Below are 14,354 nucleotides of genomic sequence, written 5' to 3' on the forward strand. Positions count from 1 at the left end.
TCCACATTTCTCACAGCAAACGTACACTAAAAACACCCGGGTGTAAGTTAAGCAGCGTGAGTTACACCTTTGTGGGAGTGAATGTATTTCCAAGTGACCCGCGGTTGGCCACGCCCACTGCAGAGGCGTGGCCGCATCTGTTAGGTCTGCTCAATGTGCACCATTTCGTGATGCAAAGTGCGCTAAAGGGAGCACATGTGTGTCAAGGTATACATCGAAAGAAAAGTCAGATATCATTGTGAGAATCAGGCGTGCACACTCTCTGCATCACATGAAGATTGCCCAGCATAGGGCGCATCTTCTTCCAGGTGGATTATGATGCACTTAGTCCCTTGTTAATTTAAGCCTTTGGTCCTTGGCTTTGATCAACCTCATGATTTGATGACTTCAATAATTAATGCATCTGTTTGCGTGTTGGAGTAACGGAATCTTCTCCATCCAAGTCGCAAGGATCTGCTCTAAGCCAACGCTTGATGTGAGGCACCACAAAACAATCAGATTTATGCATTCTTTTATTGTATTAAAAATATACTTCATTACAGTGAAAAAATAGAAATCACAGTTTATACTTATATTAAACATGCAAAAAAGGTGCTTTTACAAACATCACCGCCCTCCCCCGCAGAAAAGTAGACATCCTATGCGAGATAACAAGCCACACAGCCCCCTTAGCAGAGACATCACTCTATAGCTCAAGTTTGCCTTCCTCTTCTGCAGCTTGCCCTGTACTCATTTTGTTAAGTCTGGTGTTTCGTCCTTGGTCTTCCCCAGGGTTCCTCAATCTTCCTGTCCCCTGCATTAGAATGTGGGGTGCAGGGAGGTTCTAGGGTGGTGGGAAGGTGCCAATTGGCCAGTCGGAGACTGGTGGTTGGAGTTGGAGTCCATTAGACGTCTTTGTGTTTGTCAACAGCACCAGGAAAGGATAAAGAAGAAGTGATAATCTGGGGTGAATAGGTTAGTTCATCCACTCCAATACCTTTGCACTAAGAATGTTTGCAATCACTTACAATTGCAGATTGCACCATGGGCTTGCAATCTGTGGTTCTCTTATTGCAATTCCCATCAGCCCAAACCAGTAGAGTCAATGGCAAGGGATCATGGGAGTAGTAGTCCAAAACATAGGCACAGCCAACATTTGCTGACTCTGGCTCACACCATACTCCACTCTTTTGACATGGTAAACAGCAACACAAAGATGACTTGTGCATTTTCCTAGAAACTCTCAATGGCACTTTGGAACCACAATACACATCACTTGCTTCTTGTTACATAATTTGGCTTTACATGGCATGACAATATGCGCCCCTCCCAAAAAGGAGACAGTTACTTGACCGCATAGAAGACTATTTGGTATGCTGCAGTACAACGTGTAGGAACTCTTATTTTACGTCAACATAGAGTGGGGTTTTAGAGAACGGGGGTTGGTATTGCCATCCTGCTGGTTCAGTAGCATGGTCCGTCTCTGCTGTAGTGCTGCTGTTTCCAGAACTTGCTCTGTACGACGGTTATTACAGTTTACACTACATCTACGGAATAGTAGTAATTTAACAAATAGACTGATTTTCGTTCTAATAACGTTAATGAATCTTAATGGTTAGTTCATGAATGGACAAAGAAGACATACTAAAATTACTCATCACAATGTATTGCCACGCTTAGAGAAGAAAGAGGCCACTGGGCGATTCTACTACCCTAGACGTTGCTTAAATCCCCTAATTCCAAAACATCTTTAATTATCACAGAAAAAGACAACATGCCAATGAATGATGTGTTTTGGAATCCGCTGTTGCCCTGGTGACATGGCTTAAAATAGGTTTAAGTAATGTCCCAGTTTAATATACTCCATCAACGCCAATATAAATGTGTGTAAATCAAAATGCTCAGCACTTAAAATATTAACTTACCCAGAGTTCTTTTCTCTGTTTTGCATAATGTATGCATCACCCTATGCATCGGAACATTTTGTTTTCATTGCTACTGCTTGCCAAACGTGTTCCTGGCTTAAGCTATGCTCTCTTCATGGCGACTAATACGAGTGACACCCATGTCAGGAGCTGTGCTGGTCTGTTTCCTAGCCCATTTCACTCAAAGGATGGAGGTGGTGAACTATTCGTAGGTCCCAGATCTGAATATGACTCTCACATAGGTCAACATAATACACGCTGCCTCACTGGCATAGTCATTAACTTTTAGTCCACTGTGTGCCACTTTAGGATTAGGCAATAATGTAATGAGCTTCAAATTTAAATATTGACTACAACTTTACAATATGTAGGAGATGCCTATGTTCCCAGCGGAGACAATATACAGTGAGCTTGGCTATATGTTCTCTGTTTCCTACTCCGAGGTCAGTAAACATCTACTAAGTATCTCAGAAGCAGTCAATAATTCATTTTCCAATAAGGTGTTCTCACATAGAACACATGTGACAGGGCACATTTCCCCCACCTCCACTAATTATTAAGCCACAAGGTATACGCGAGTGCACATGGCCTCGGTGACGATTCTCCAGCCCGGCAAGCAGGATTTCCACATTATGCACAATGCATACACATGTGTGGTGGTTTCCTTACTTTTTGGTAGCACTGGGGACCTGATTTAGTGTGTCCCGGGCAAACTATTAGCACATACTCCTACTTCAGCATAAACCGTTAGTGTCGCAGGAGGTTGATAATTTCTGCACAGACTCGCGGCTTGGGGTGGCACACGCTGCCATATGAAATAGTCAAATCAAGTCCGGTTTTCATGATACACCGGCTCGGACTAGCCTATAGGGCAATAGGCCAATGCCCGAACCAAAAACACAGAATGCTACTGTGGGACAGTTTTTTTGGTCAAAGCAGCCCACTCTTTTGGCCAATGTGGGCCAGTTTGATGAGTTACTTCACTATGCAGCTAGTAGCTTTGACCAATGTTGCTGAACAAATATTCTTTACATTGCACAATTTGCATCACATTGTATCAACAACCTCCCCCTCGGGTACTATTAAAAGAGTCTGTCACAAAAGGAATGAATTCCCATTAGGAACTGTGAGACACTTGTTCATTGGAACCACAGTTGTATGCCCCAGTCAGACCCTGATGACACACACACTATTAATATTTATGAGGTGGACATGCATATAAAGCATTTCAGTGGAGCTTATTTGCACATTGTGTTACTTATTCAGAAAGCCCAGTGAGTTGACAGGGCCAGCACTCATTTCTAAGTTGTGAATGCCAATTAGGATCTGGGAAGAACTGTCTACAATGGTTTGGTCCATGCTTAATTATCCACAATGGGCTTGATTACAACCCACACCTCATTTTGCAAACATGGTATGTTGTGATGGTTCGTCAGCTGTAATGACCTTTCATCCTATCTTACACAACCCACGCATGCACACCCGATTATAAGTGACACACAATATAGATGCATATAATCCTGTAGAGTGGAAGCCATTCTCCAACACACCACCATCAAACTACCACTCATTTCCTTATGCTCCACCCATGATATGAAGTTGTAGTACTGAGTATAAGGGCATCCGCCGTCATCAGCTCCAGTACATGCGCCTCCACGCCATTGGCGAACCTTCCTTTTGGCCCACAAAGTGTGAGGAACCTCAATAAGGAGTGGCGAAGGCAGCAAGCTGGAGCTCCGAGCTCCTGTTGTCTTCAAGGCAATGCTCTCCCCACCTGGGCTCCATTGATTAGGCCAGGATGTCCCTTCCAAGAAGTCAGAAAAGGCTCAGAAGAGTATAATGAGTGAGTTGCAGAAGACATGTGTAGATGCCTAGACACCATCATACTATTGTTGTCTGCCACTAAAGGGGCTGATTCACATTCTGAAAGGAAGATGGTCTCTGGCCTGGATATCCGGCCCCGGGCAAACTGGAAACGAACGAAGACTTCAGGTTTGGCACTTGAACTTCTCGTGTGCTTCTCTTCCCCCGGATACAGGTCGGCCTCGGGCGACCACTTACTAGTGCCTGCCGTGCTAATACACATTCAATCAAGAAAACAAAGAACATTTGGTTAATTAAGATGGAACATTCTTCTGCCATCTTCATTCTTGCAATACACTGTACACAGTATAGGCTCTAATGCTATGAGCCAGCCAATCTTTTCGTCAATTTCAAAATACAGTCACTGTTATCTGAAACAGAATAGATTCACCTGTTTTGAGTTTCTTTTGTAAATCTGCAATTCACAGCAAATTACTCTTCAGAAACCTCTTTACAGAACCTTTGCACCAGTGCAATTGCAATTTAACAGAGTATTGGCTCTTCTGCAATAAAATATTCTTTCAATGCATTTTTGTACCAAGAAAATGTTTGCTCTAGTCATAATACCATTCCATATGATAAGATATGATATAAGTCATTTTTAACCCACCTGTACACAAGTGTTTCTAGCCGCGACAAGACAAGGGAGGGAAGACAGAGGGAGGACAAAAGATCTCACTAGGCCTTGTGTCATTCAGATCGTGCAAGTGCAATGGTGCAAAGTACAGGGGGGAGAAAGGGGAAGTGCCAGGTAGAGGGAAAAGGGAAGTGCAATCAGGGCAGCATTGCCCTGAGTAATTGCAGCCAGGGCAGCGCGGCTCTAGGTAAGTACAAGGCGGCAGGGGACTGTAGGGTTACAGTTATAGGTTCAAGTGCGCGGTATGTGCAGAGGCAGTGTAAGTGCGACTGGTCATGAAGGTCCTGGTATCCAGTGAGACTCTGAGAGTAGCCAGGCCACCAGTGAGCGCCTCAGACAGGTAAGTCACCAGGGAAGAGAGAGAGAGAGAAAGCAGAGGTGATCAGGAAGGACTTGAGCTGCTTTGGGAACTTAGGTGGTCCGGCTCAAGTTTGAGAGGGACAGGTAGGTTACTCTGATACAAAAGTGGAATAGGTGGAATTATGGTACGTTTGCACATGGGCAACTAGAGGTTGCCCATGTGCAAACTGCATTTGCACAAGTCCACATTTCATAGCACCAATCTGAAGACCTTGGCCAGGAATAGGACTGTTGCTTATGTGTCTGCCCTATGCTTTTTGCAATAAGGACATTTGTGCTCTTATTTATTTATTTATTTATTTATATTTATGTAGCACGCAAGCAGCCCAAGGGCATTGAGGCGCTGTTACTTGCAAACAACTTAGTTACACAGGTACAGGCATAGTGGTGGTTGTTGATACATTGTGAATACTACAGAACATCATACTGTTGTTACAGCCATTGCACTTGGTCATTGTGTTACAACTTATGCATTGGGTCATGTGGTGAGTATTCATGCTAGTGTGCGAGGCCTTATGTGAAGAGGATAGTTTTCATAGCTCTGCGGAAGGTGGTGAGGGAGGCCTCACCTCGGATCATGGGGGGTAGGGCATTCCAGTGAATGGGTGTGATATAGGGGAAACTGTTGGTAATATGCAGCAACACTGTCCCTGGAGCAAAGTTTGCTGAATGCAGCCTTTGATCTACAATTCTATAATATAGTCCTTTCTTAAAGTTAGTCTAATTAATCTTTCTTTTGATATGTAGTAATAATAATTCAACTCTTCTGTTAACAACCGTTCTGGAGATTTATACTTGTAAAACTACTCGTAATACATAAAGAGGTGGTACTTTCAAGCTGACAATACCAATAAATACCTCTTGGCAGCTGTGTGGGAAGTCTAATTAATGGCAGGTGATGTTGAACAAATGGCCATTGTTAAATGGCCCGTGTCAAGATTCAATTCAGCTACCTCAGAAACAGATCAGGCTTGAAGAATCAGGAGATGCTGTAAGAACAGCTTTGTGTGCAACACAGAGAGAAGTCTATGTTCGCTTGGGCACAAGTATGCTATTTTTAAGGAATAGCTGCAAAACACAAAGGGAGGAAAATGGATACACCATGAATGAGACATATTTCTCTTAGATCAAAAGCCTATTCCTTCTTTGAATGCCTGGTCTGCAGGCTCGTTATCTCTCCTGGCCTCTTTCTGACTGTGCCCACCATCTACAGGCCACTGGGCCAGGTGATCCTCTTCCTTCTGCAACCTCTGCAACACTCTCTCTCTCTCTGTCACTTCTACCCTCTGGTCTGAAACATTCTGATGGACACCGCTTGGATGTTCTCATCTCCTCAGACATCCCCCTCTAGCCCTCTCACCACTCCTCTCTCTTGGACTGACCACTTTCTGCTTCCCTCTCACCTGAAACTCACTGTCCCTCAGGCAAAGCCCCCGGCCCCCCAGCTCTGCCACCTACCTTCTCGGTCATTCGGCCCATTAAGCGTGTGTCAGCGGATGCTTTTACCTCTACTCTCTCTGCTCCTCCTACTCCTGCAGCTGACTCAAAGTCTGACACAGCCCTCTCCAACCTGTATCTCTCTATCTCTAACACTCAGGACATCCTTGTCCCTGTCATGAGAATCTGTCGAAAGCCTACCTCCAATTGCAACTCTTGGTATTACTCCGACCTCGCTGCCCTGAAATGCAAGTGCAGTACAGACTCTCTGTCCTGTCCAAGAATAGAGTCCACTATAAAGCCTGCATCTCTGGAGCCTCTAACATCACAGCAAACTCTTTAAAATCTGCAAGGAGCCAATCCTTCTGCAGTCTCCACCTCTCCTGTTTCCTCCCAGGCCCTCTGTATGGCTCTGGCTTCTTACTTCACCACTAAAACTCAGGATATCCTGTCCTCGCTCTCCTCTTCTTCTCCCTCAACCTCTCTTGGCCCCCCTCATGCCGCCGCTCCTTCTCCTCCTTTCTCCTCTTTCTCTCTGACAACACCTGACAACATTTCTATACAAGTCCGCTCTATGAAAGTGCTGCCCAAACTTTAATCACTCTTTTGCCACTCAATCTTTCCCCTCTCTCCTCGTGCACTCCCTCCTTAGAAAGCCTTCATCCGATCCTACCTGTCTGGCACACTGTCACCCGATCTCTATCAACCCTTTCCTGGGCACTGGAAAAGCTGGCCATCTCCCAGCTTACCCTACACACTGAATCTTTTGGTTGTCTCCATGACCATCGGTCTGGCTTCAGAGCATCCAGAGGCATGGAAACTGCTCTCCTGAACACCCATGAAGATCTGCTCTCTAACCTTGACACCAGCCTTCCTACTGTACTAATCCTCTGCTTTTGGTCAATCATGGCATCCTGATTAATCAACTCCACGAGAACCTGGGCATCAAGGATCAGGCCCTGGATTGGTTGACCTCCGTCCTCCTGCAGGACTAACCCTCCCAGGTCCAACTTGGGTCTTTTCTATCCACCCCCTCTCTATCGACATGTGGTGTTCCCAAGGGCTCTACCCTCTCACCCTGGCTCTACAATGTCTATGTGGCCCCTTTGGCCCACCTGCTCTCTAACTACTACTCTAACTTTCAGTGTTATGCGTATGACACCTGGCTCTCTTTCAGGCTCCCCCAGCCTCCCCTCCTCCCTCGCTCATTTCTGACTGTCTATTCATGATTCAAGATTGGTGTGCCTCCAACGATCTCTGCCTTAAAGCCAGTAAGACGGAGAACCTTCCCATTGGGACCCCTGCTCCTGCTTTCCCTCTCTCACTCTGGCCGCCCTCCATGGGCACTCTTTGTTCCCCTTCCTGTGAGGCAAAAAACCTTGGTATTAGGTGAAGGATGGGAGATTGGAAACTACAATGTATAATAAGTTGACAGACCGGAATAGTCTTTTGCTTGCCTCAAGTTTTCATCCACGTCAGACCATTGAAAGTATACCATATAGTAAATTCTAACGGTATAAAACAATCATTTCAGAAGATCAAGAATTCATTGCGGAATCAACATCTTTGCATACCAGATTTGCAGAAAGAGGATACCATGAGACTATTATATATGGAGCAAGAGAAAAGGCAACGTTCGTACAAAGGAAAGCTGCTCTAAAATCTTTGCAAAGGTCAAAGGCAGATAAATTGGTGTATGTAACTACCTATTGTCAGCAAACTTATAAAATCAAGAAAATCTTGAAAAAGAATTGGGAAATGTTGAAGATTGATCCAAGACTTGCTCAGTTATTTGAGAAATTACCTACGTTGGTTTACAGACAGGGTTAATCATTAAGAGACTACCTTGTTCGTGCTGAATACATTTAATCTAAATTGGAGGAAAGATCTTTTAAAGGCACATTGTCCTGTAATAACTGTGTGCACTGTCATAATGTTATCAAGGGGAATCTTATCAGCCACCCTTATGAGGGATAGAAAATAACATTGAGACATACTACTACATGTGATTCCTCTAATGTTATTTATGACATTCGATGTCCTTGTGAATTTTCTATGTTTGGTTTAGCTACAAGTAAAGTGAAACTGAGATGGACGGAACATATGTTTAACGTCCGAACACATCAAACACATTAATCAGTAGCACAACATGTTGATGCAGCACACCATACAATTGCACAGATGATATTCATTATCCTTGAACAAGTAAAGTAACCTAAACGAGGTGGAGATTTAAGAAACTTACTTCACCAAAAAGAAATGTTTGGGATAGAGCGGCTAGATGCTCTAAACCCTAAAAGAATGAATCAGGAATTTAACCTAACATGTTTTTTGTAAAATATGTTCTGAAGTATTGAATACATGTTTACCATATGGAGAATTGATGAACATGGGTCAACAACATCTTGTAAATGTATTGGTAGATGGTTCATGTTAAGTGTGAGTTCATTTGTATAACAAAAATCGTGATGTAGATACGTTACAATACACCATTGCCCAAAATTGTGAATTATTGGATTTGATCATCATGTATCGCAGTACATCTTTTTGATTCAAAATGATATTAAAAAGTTTGCTAGGATACAATGTATAGAGTAAAGAAATGTGTAAATAAGTGCAACATCAATTTAGATGGACTCTCGATTTAGTTGATCATAAGAGGTAGGCATCAGACCTATCTCTTTGAATACAAATAATAAAAATAAAAAAATCTAAAACAAGGTTACTTGTGCATCCCGACAATTGTCTTCGATTAACCTCAATTAATGGAACATGTGGTTTAAGAAAGAATTTCATTTTGTGATTGGGCAATTAGATGAAGTATAGTGGTTTTAAAGGTAACGGCGCACCTTTGAGCGCATTAGATAACACAGAGAATTCTTACATAAACTTAACTCACTTAAGATTATGGTTGTGTGCAATCGCGATCATTGACTAACTTTGTGCAGGCTGCCTTCAAAGATGTCTACTGTGTTGTTTACCAATAGATGTTCCAGGTGAAACTTGCCACGTGACTGGATGCGTGTAACTCCAAAGTCACGTGATTAAATAACAGTAGTATAAGTGCTGCTACAGTACGGGAGGCTGTATCCACAGCTGTTTCCCGCTTCCTGTTATGAGCAGATTGAGAGGTAAGTGTGAGTGAGTGAGTGAGTGAGTGAGTGAGTGAGTGAGTGAGTGAGTGAACCACAGATCATGTATAGGAGCAGATCGCCAAGTGTGGTTTTGGTGGAAACAAAACGGTTACAGAATATGTATATGTTTTTTAATTTTTAGATACAGGCATTGTGATCATTTTTGATTCACGTTAGTTACTGGTCATGATATTGGTGATTAAAATGGTCCGGAAGAAAATAAGCTTTCCAGTCGTTGTGAATTTGGATAGTCAGGTTAGTATTAGATTGAGGGATCAATAACTTTTAGTGTTGTATCTGTATGTTTTAACTCGAAATTGAAGGCAAACATTACTTTACAAATGTATGATAATTTCCTTTTTTGTTCAATTGACTAGATTTTTTGGAAGGGTAACAGTTGCACCTGATGATGGGACACTGAGTGCTGAAACAGGTATTGCTCTATATAAGAATATTGAAATGAGAGACCATCTTCATTGAAGTTTGACTAATTATTTTCAGAATTTAATCTAAAATAGCTAGAAAAATGATACAGAATTATTTGTTAAGATTAAGATTAAGATGACGGTTTTTTCTGAATGCACAAACAAGTGTTCTTTTCCACAATTTAAAAGATGTTTTGATTAAATGGACATTATCATTATTTTGATTGAATATTAATGTAACAGAATTGTTGATTTTGATGAAGTATTGTTTCTTTGAATTATACATTCCATGTAGCTTATTTGTTATATTAAAATATATATATATCATTAAATACATACAAGCACATGTGTAGTGGATTTTTCCATTAAGAGTGACTATGTATCTCATCAAGAGATTTGATGGGCTATTGTTATAGCAAAAAACCTTGGTGTCATCTTCGACTCCACTCTCTCCTTCTCTCCTCACATCACAATCGTTGCCACTGCCAGCTGAACCTCCTCATAAGTATCCTTCCTTTTCTCACTTTCCCCCAGAAGCTCACTTTCTCCAGAGCCCTGGTTCCCTCTAGGCCAGACTACTGCAACAGCCTCTATCCAGAACAGGACTGAAAGACTTATCCTTGGCCTCAAGCCCAGGGACTATATCTCTCCAGCCTTGAAATCTCTCCACTGGCTCTGGCTGGCTGCAAGGATCAAGGTCAAGACCCTCTGCAATGTCCACCATGCTTTCTGGAACCAGGGCCTGCACTACATCCAACGTTCTCTTCCAAAATACATTCCTTCTCAAGCCCTTCGCTCAGCTACCTCATAGAGGCAGTTTTGGAATGGATCCTCCCTGAGCAATAGGATGTCCAGAAGTGTCTGGGGAGAGGTGCTATGTGATTGTGATCTGCTAGATACAATAGGAGTTTGATTCACCAATTATGCTGACGCCACTCAGCTCCTAATGATTGGGGACTATGCAAAGGACGCAGAGAACATTTCTACAATTTATGGTACAAATCAGAACTGGATGGTATGTGTTTGAACGGAGACAAAACAGAGCTCTTGATTTTTGGTTCCCCCAAAGCTTGTGCCAACCTCCACAATCAATTCACTGGATTTGATATTGAGCATCATTATATTATGGCTGCTGAGAAGGTACTTTCCGAACCCTCACCGAGCATGGATTCCCATATCAATAGCGTCATAAACAAAACCCCAATACAGTCTCAGATTGCTGAGATTGGTAAAGCCTTAGGCCTCTGGAGCCAATTGCTCTACGTTTGTTTGAGCTATAGTAATGCCCAGGATTGACTATTGTATTGCTCTACTCGGGCGAGCAAACAAGGGATGTTTGGGAAAACTTCAAATCTTGTAGAATGATGTGGTCCGGATTGTGAAGAGTGTGCCTAGACATGAGCATATTCTGGCTCATAGGAGGGAGCGACATTGGCTTCCAGTTAATACTAGAATTTGTTTTAAAACACTTACCATTGTCCACAATTGACCATCTGGACAAGCACCTAGGTATATTAATGAATTCATCACTTACAGAATCTAGCCAGAAAGTCCCGATCTGCTGATACCATGTACCTGGTTTTTCCCAGGAGCAAACGGGGCAGAGGTAATGGCCGTCCCTTTCTGGTGCAGGCTGCTCTGGCTTGGAAGAAACTCACGCAAGAAATACGTACCACTCAAAATCCATTGATCTTTAGGAAGCAACTGAAAACTGCCCTGAATTAATAAGATGCCCTTCTTGCTCTCTTCTGGCTTCTTAAGTCACTTTCTTGACTGCGTCCTGATGCCTGGAGGCTCCGGTGCTATATAAATATATAAAGAAATCAACTCTCTGATGGTCAGCCGCTTCTCCGGGCAGAGAGTGGAGGGTAGATCCCACTCCTCTGCAAGTGCCTCCCTCTGGAATGGACTCCCTGGCCTTCCCAAACCTGAGCCAGACCACCTGAAGTTCCAGAAGCAGCTCAAGACCTTCATTTTGTCCTCTGCTTTCTCTCCCTCCCCTGCTGACCTACCTGACTGCTGTGCCGGCTGGTTGCTGGCTACCTTCAGAATCTCACTGGGTACCAGGTTCCTCCACAATCAGTCTCCTCTGCACTGCCTCCGGGCCTACCGCGCACGTAGGGGCTGTAACCGTTACCTCTACAGTCCCTGCCTCCTTGCTCTACCTTCTCTGCACTTACTCAGAGCAATGACCTGCACAAGACCCAGTAGGATCATTTATCTTGTCCACCTTCTATCTTCCGTCTCTTGTCATATCGCGCCTTGAAATACTTGTGTACAGGTGCATTATAAATGACTTATCATATCAAATCATATCCTATCAAGAAGAAAACATCTGCAAGGGCAAAGTATTGGACAATTAAAAGTGTATAAAGTGTATACAAGGTAGAGTGAGCTGGTCTCTAGAGGCCAAGAAGAGCAATGACACTCAGTATAATTAAATCAAATAGTAGTAAATAAGAGGTAGAAATTGACAATTTCGTGGTCTCTTCGCATGTGACTCAGAAGTCAAAAACAAGGGCTATTCATTAAGCCTCGGATGACGTGCTTACACTCCTTTGAATGCCCCAGAACAGAGAGCAGGCTACATGGTCAACTACAGACGGGAAACTTTGGCTCATGACCGGACTGATGAGAGAGGATGGACTAATTGGGAATGTGGACTGTAATCTGACGTAATTCAAGCACCTGGGTTTTGTTTTGCTTACGAGTTGCTAGCCAAGCTGAAAGTCCAAGGTTGGGTGAGAATGCCAACTAAACATTGGGTCTATGGGGCAACCTGCTTTACAATGTTGCATAGACCAATCCGCTGCTATTTTGTTCTCTATAATCAGTATTATACATATTTAGAGGTAGTTTGAAGCTTGCATCACAGTTAAAACATGGCCAATGGAGTACTAACCCCTATGTATCCTATAAGTACATATGTTCCCCCAACCAATCCCTCCCGCTAATATGTTTTAGAGTTTACCATGTAGGTTGATGTCATAGATGACGCATATTGGGGTATAAGACCTCTATGTAATCAAGTTCATGTGTGAGTGTGCAAGCATCAGTCCGATGTCTGCCAGTTGACCCTGCTTTATTAAATTGAGAATAAAGTAGTACTTTGCCATATTCTTTGAGTTTGCCTGGTTATTTGGTCTGAGATCTTAATTGGTAACTCTTCAAGGTTCTAGAGCACAAATACATTTAGAATCATTGCATGTAACTGTTTCTCATGAATATTAATATGGGATATCCTGATATTCTGACATGGATCCGGCCCTCGAGGCCTGGTGTTGGACAACCTTACCTCCTCATTTCCTCAATCCTGATACATATTCTACTTTGCCTTGATCAACATGCACCCATGCTATCATAAACACTACCCTTCTCCCTTCAACCGGCTCACTGTTTTTTGAACCCCACTATTTATTATACCTGCAGCCAAAGCCCTGCATCAGACTCACCTGATTTGAAATTAGCAGCACCAAACTGATTGGCTGGCCAGCGAAATTTTCTATGGATTCACAATTGCACTTGGAGACAGATATTCCCTCTATGACTCCAATTCCCTATAACTAGACAAGGACTGCTGCATTGCTTTGTTCATCTTGGAGAATACGTTCCAGAGCACAGAGAGGTTAAGGACCTGCGCATCATTAGGAAACTCAGCTGGTCTGCAGCGCAAGATTGAGCTCTGCTGGGAGTTATAACTTCCACCTCTTGAGCCCACAAGCACACAGTGGTGGTGCATTGTTCCCTTGATTGGTAAGGGCTCCCATATTGGAAGCTGTTCCACCCTCCTTGCTCTCACAAGAACCTGTAGTGTGCTCCACAGGCAGAGTGACCACACAGACTCCAGCACCAGAACCATTGACCTTTTGGATCCAACTTACTCAAACCTCTACAATTCTTCATTTTCTAATTGGTAATGTTCCTTCCAAGGTTCTTCAGCTTCTCTCAGCAGAAGTTTCTGCCCATCGGTTCACCCCAGGAATTTGTGACTCTTACTATCTGTTCCTGGTCATCTTGAATTAATTTAGCGCTGTATTGACTCCTCCACTTCTACTGAAAGTAAGATCTAGCCCTTCATTATCCTGTCTGTGAATGTGTATTTTCAAAACATTACTCGTACGGTTTTGTTGGCATCGCGATCATCATTGTTCCATCCTGGTGATGAGTATCATATCATTAGCAGAACCTGTAAGAGTTTGATTTTTCTGAAAATATCTAATCGCTTGTACTAAGGTTTTCCTGTAGGGGTATCTGATATTTTTGTCATTCGTCATTTCTTTTGGTGAATGCATATTATTACACCTGTGAGGTGCTTTCACAGGATTTATAGCTCACACCGCACAAACCTTTGCTGGACATCCTCTGGCCGCACTTGCAATTAGGTTTGTAAAAGTCCCAAACTGGCCACAGAGAATGATGGGCTGGAGCTTGAGAGTGTTCTAGAAAAATGGACACAGTATGCAATCTGTTTTTGGATCGATTGGGGTTTTATAAGGTACCATCTGTGAAGAGGTCACTTTGTAGCAACTGTGATCATCATGCAAAGGGAGTGGCAAAGGAAACTGAGCTCTAAAGCCCTGGAAAAGGGGCACGG

At 43.1% G+C, this 14,354-nt stretch overlaps 1 protein-coding gene across 2 annotated transcripts in view; it reads right to left on the bottom strand.

Annotated features, from left to right (window-relative positions):
• Positions 1-494: 494 nt before the first annotated feature.
• LOC138511266 (C-C motif chemokine 19-like) overlaps positions 495-14,354 on the bottom strand; it is a 52,515-nt gene continuing 38,655 nt past the window's right edge. For both annotated transcript variants that reach the window (XM_069626817.1, XM_069626816.1), the window contains one exon: positions 495-3,979. In XM_069626817.1, the coding sequence (XP_069482918.1) occupies positions 3,965-3,979 (15 nt within the window). In that variant the 3' untranslated portion in view covers positions 495-3,964. The remainder of the gene's footprint in view (positions 3,980-14,354) is intronic.

The sequence above is a fragment of the Ambystoma mexicanum genome, chromosome 6p, assembly GCF_040938575.1.
Source record: "Ambystoma mexicanum isolate Mex_15411 chromosome 6p, UKY_AmexF1_1, whole genome shotgun sequence".
Classification (NCBI taxonomy): Eukaryota; Metazoa; Chordata; class Amphibia; order Caudata; family Ambystomatidae; genus Ambystoma; species Ambystoma mexicanum.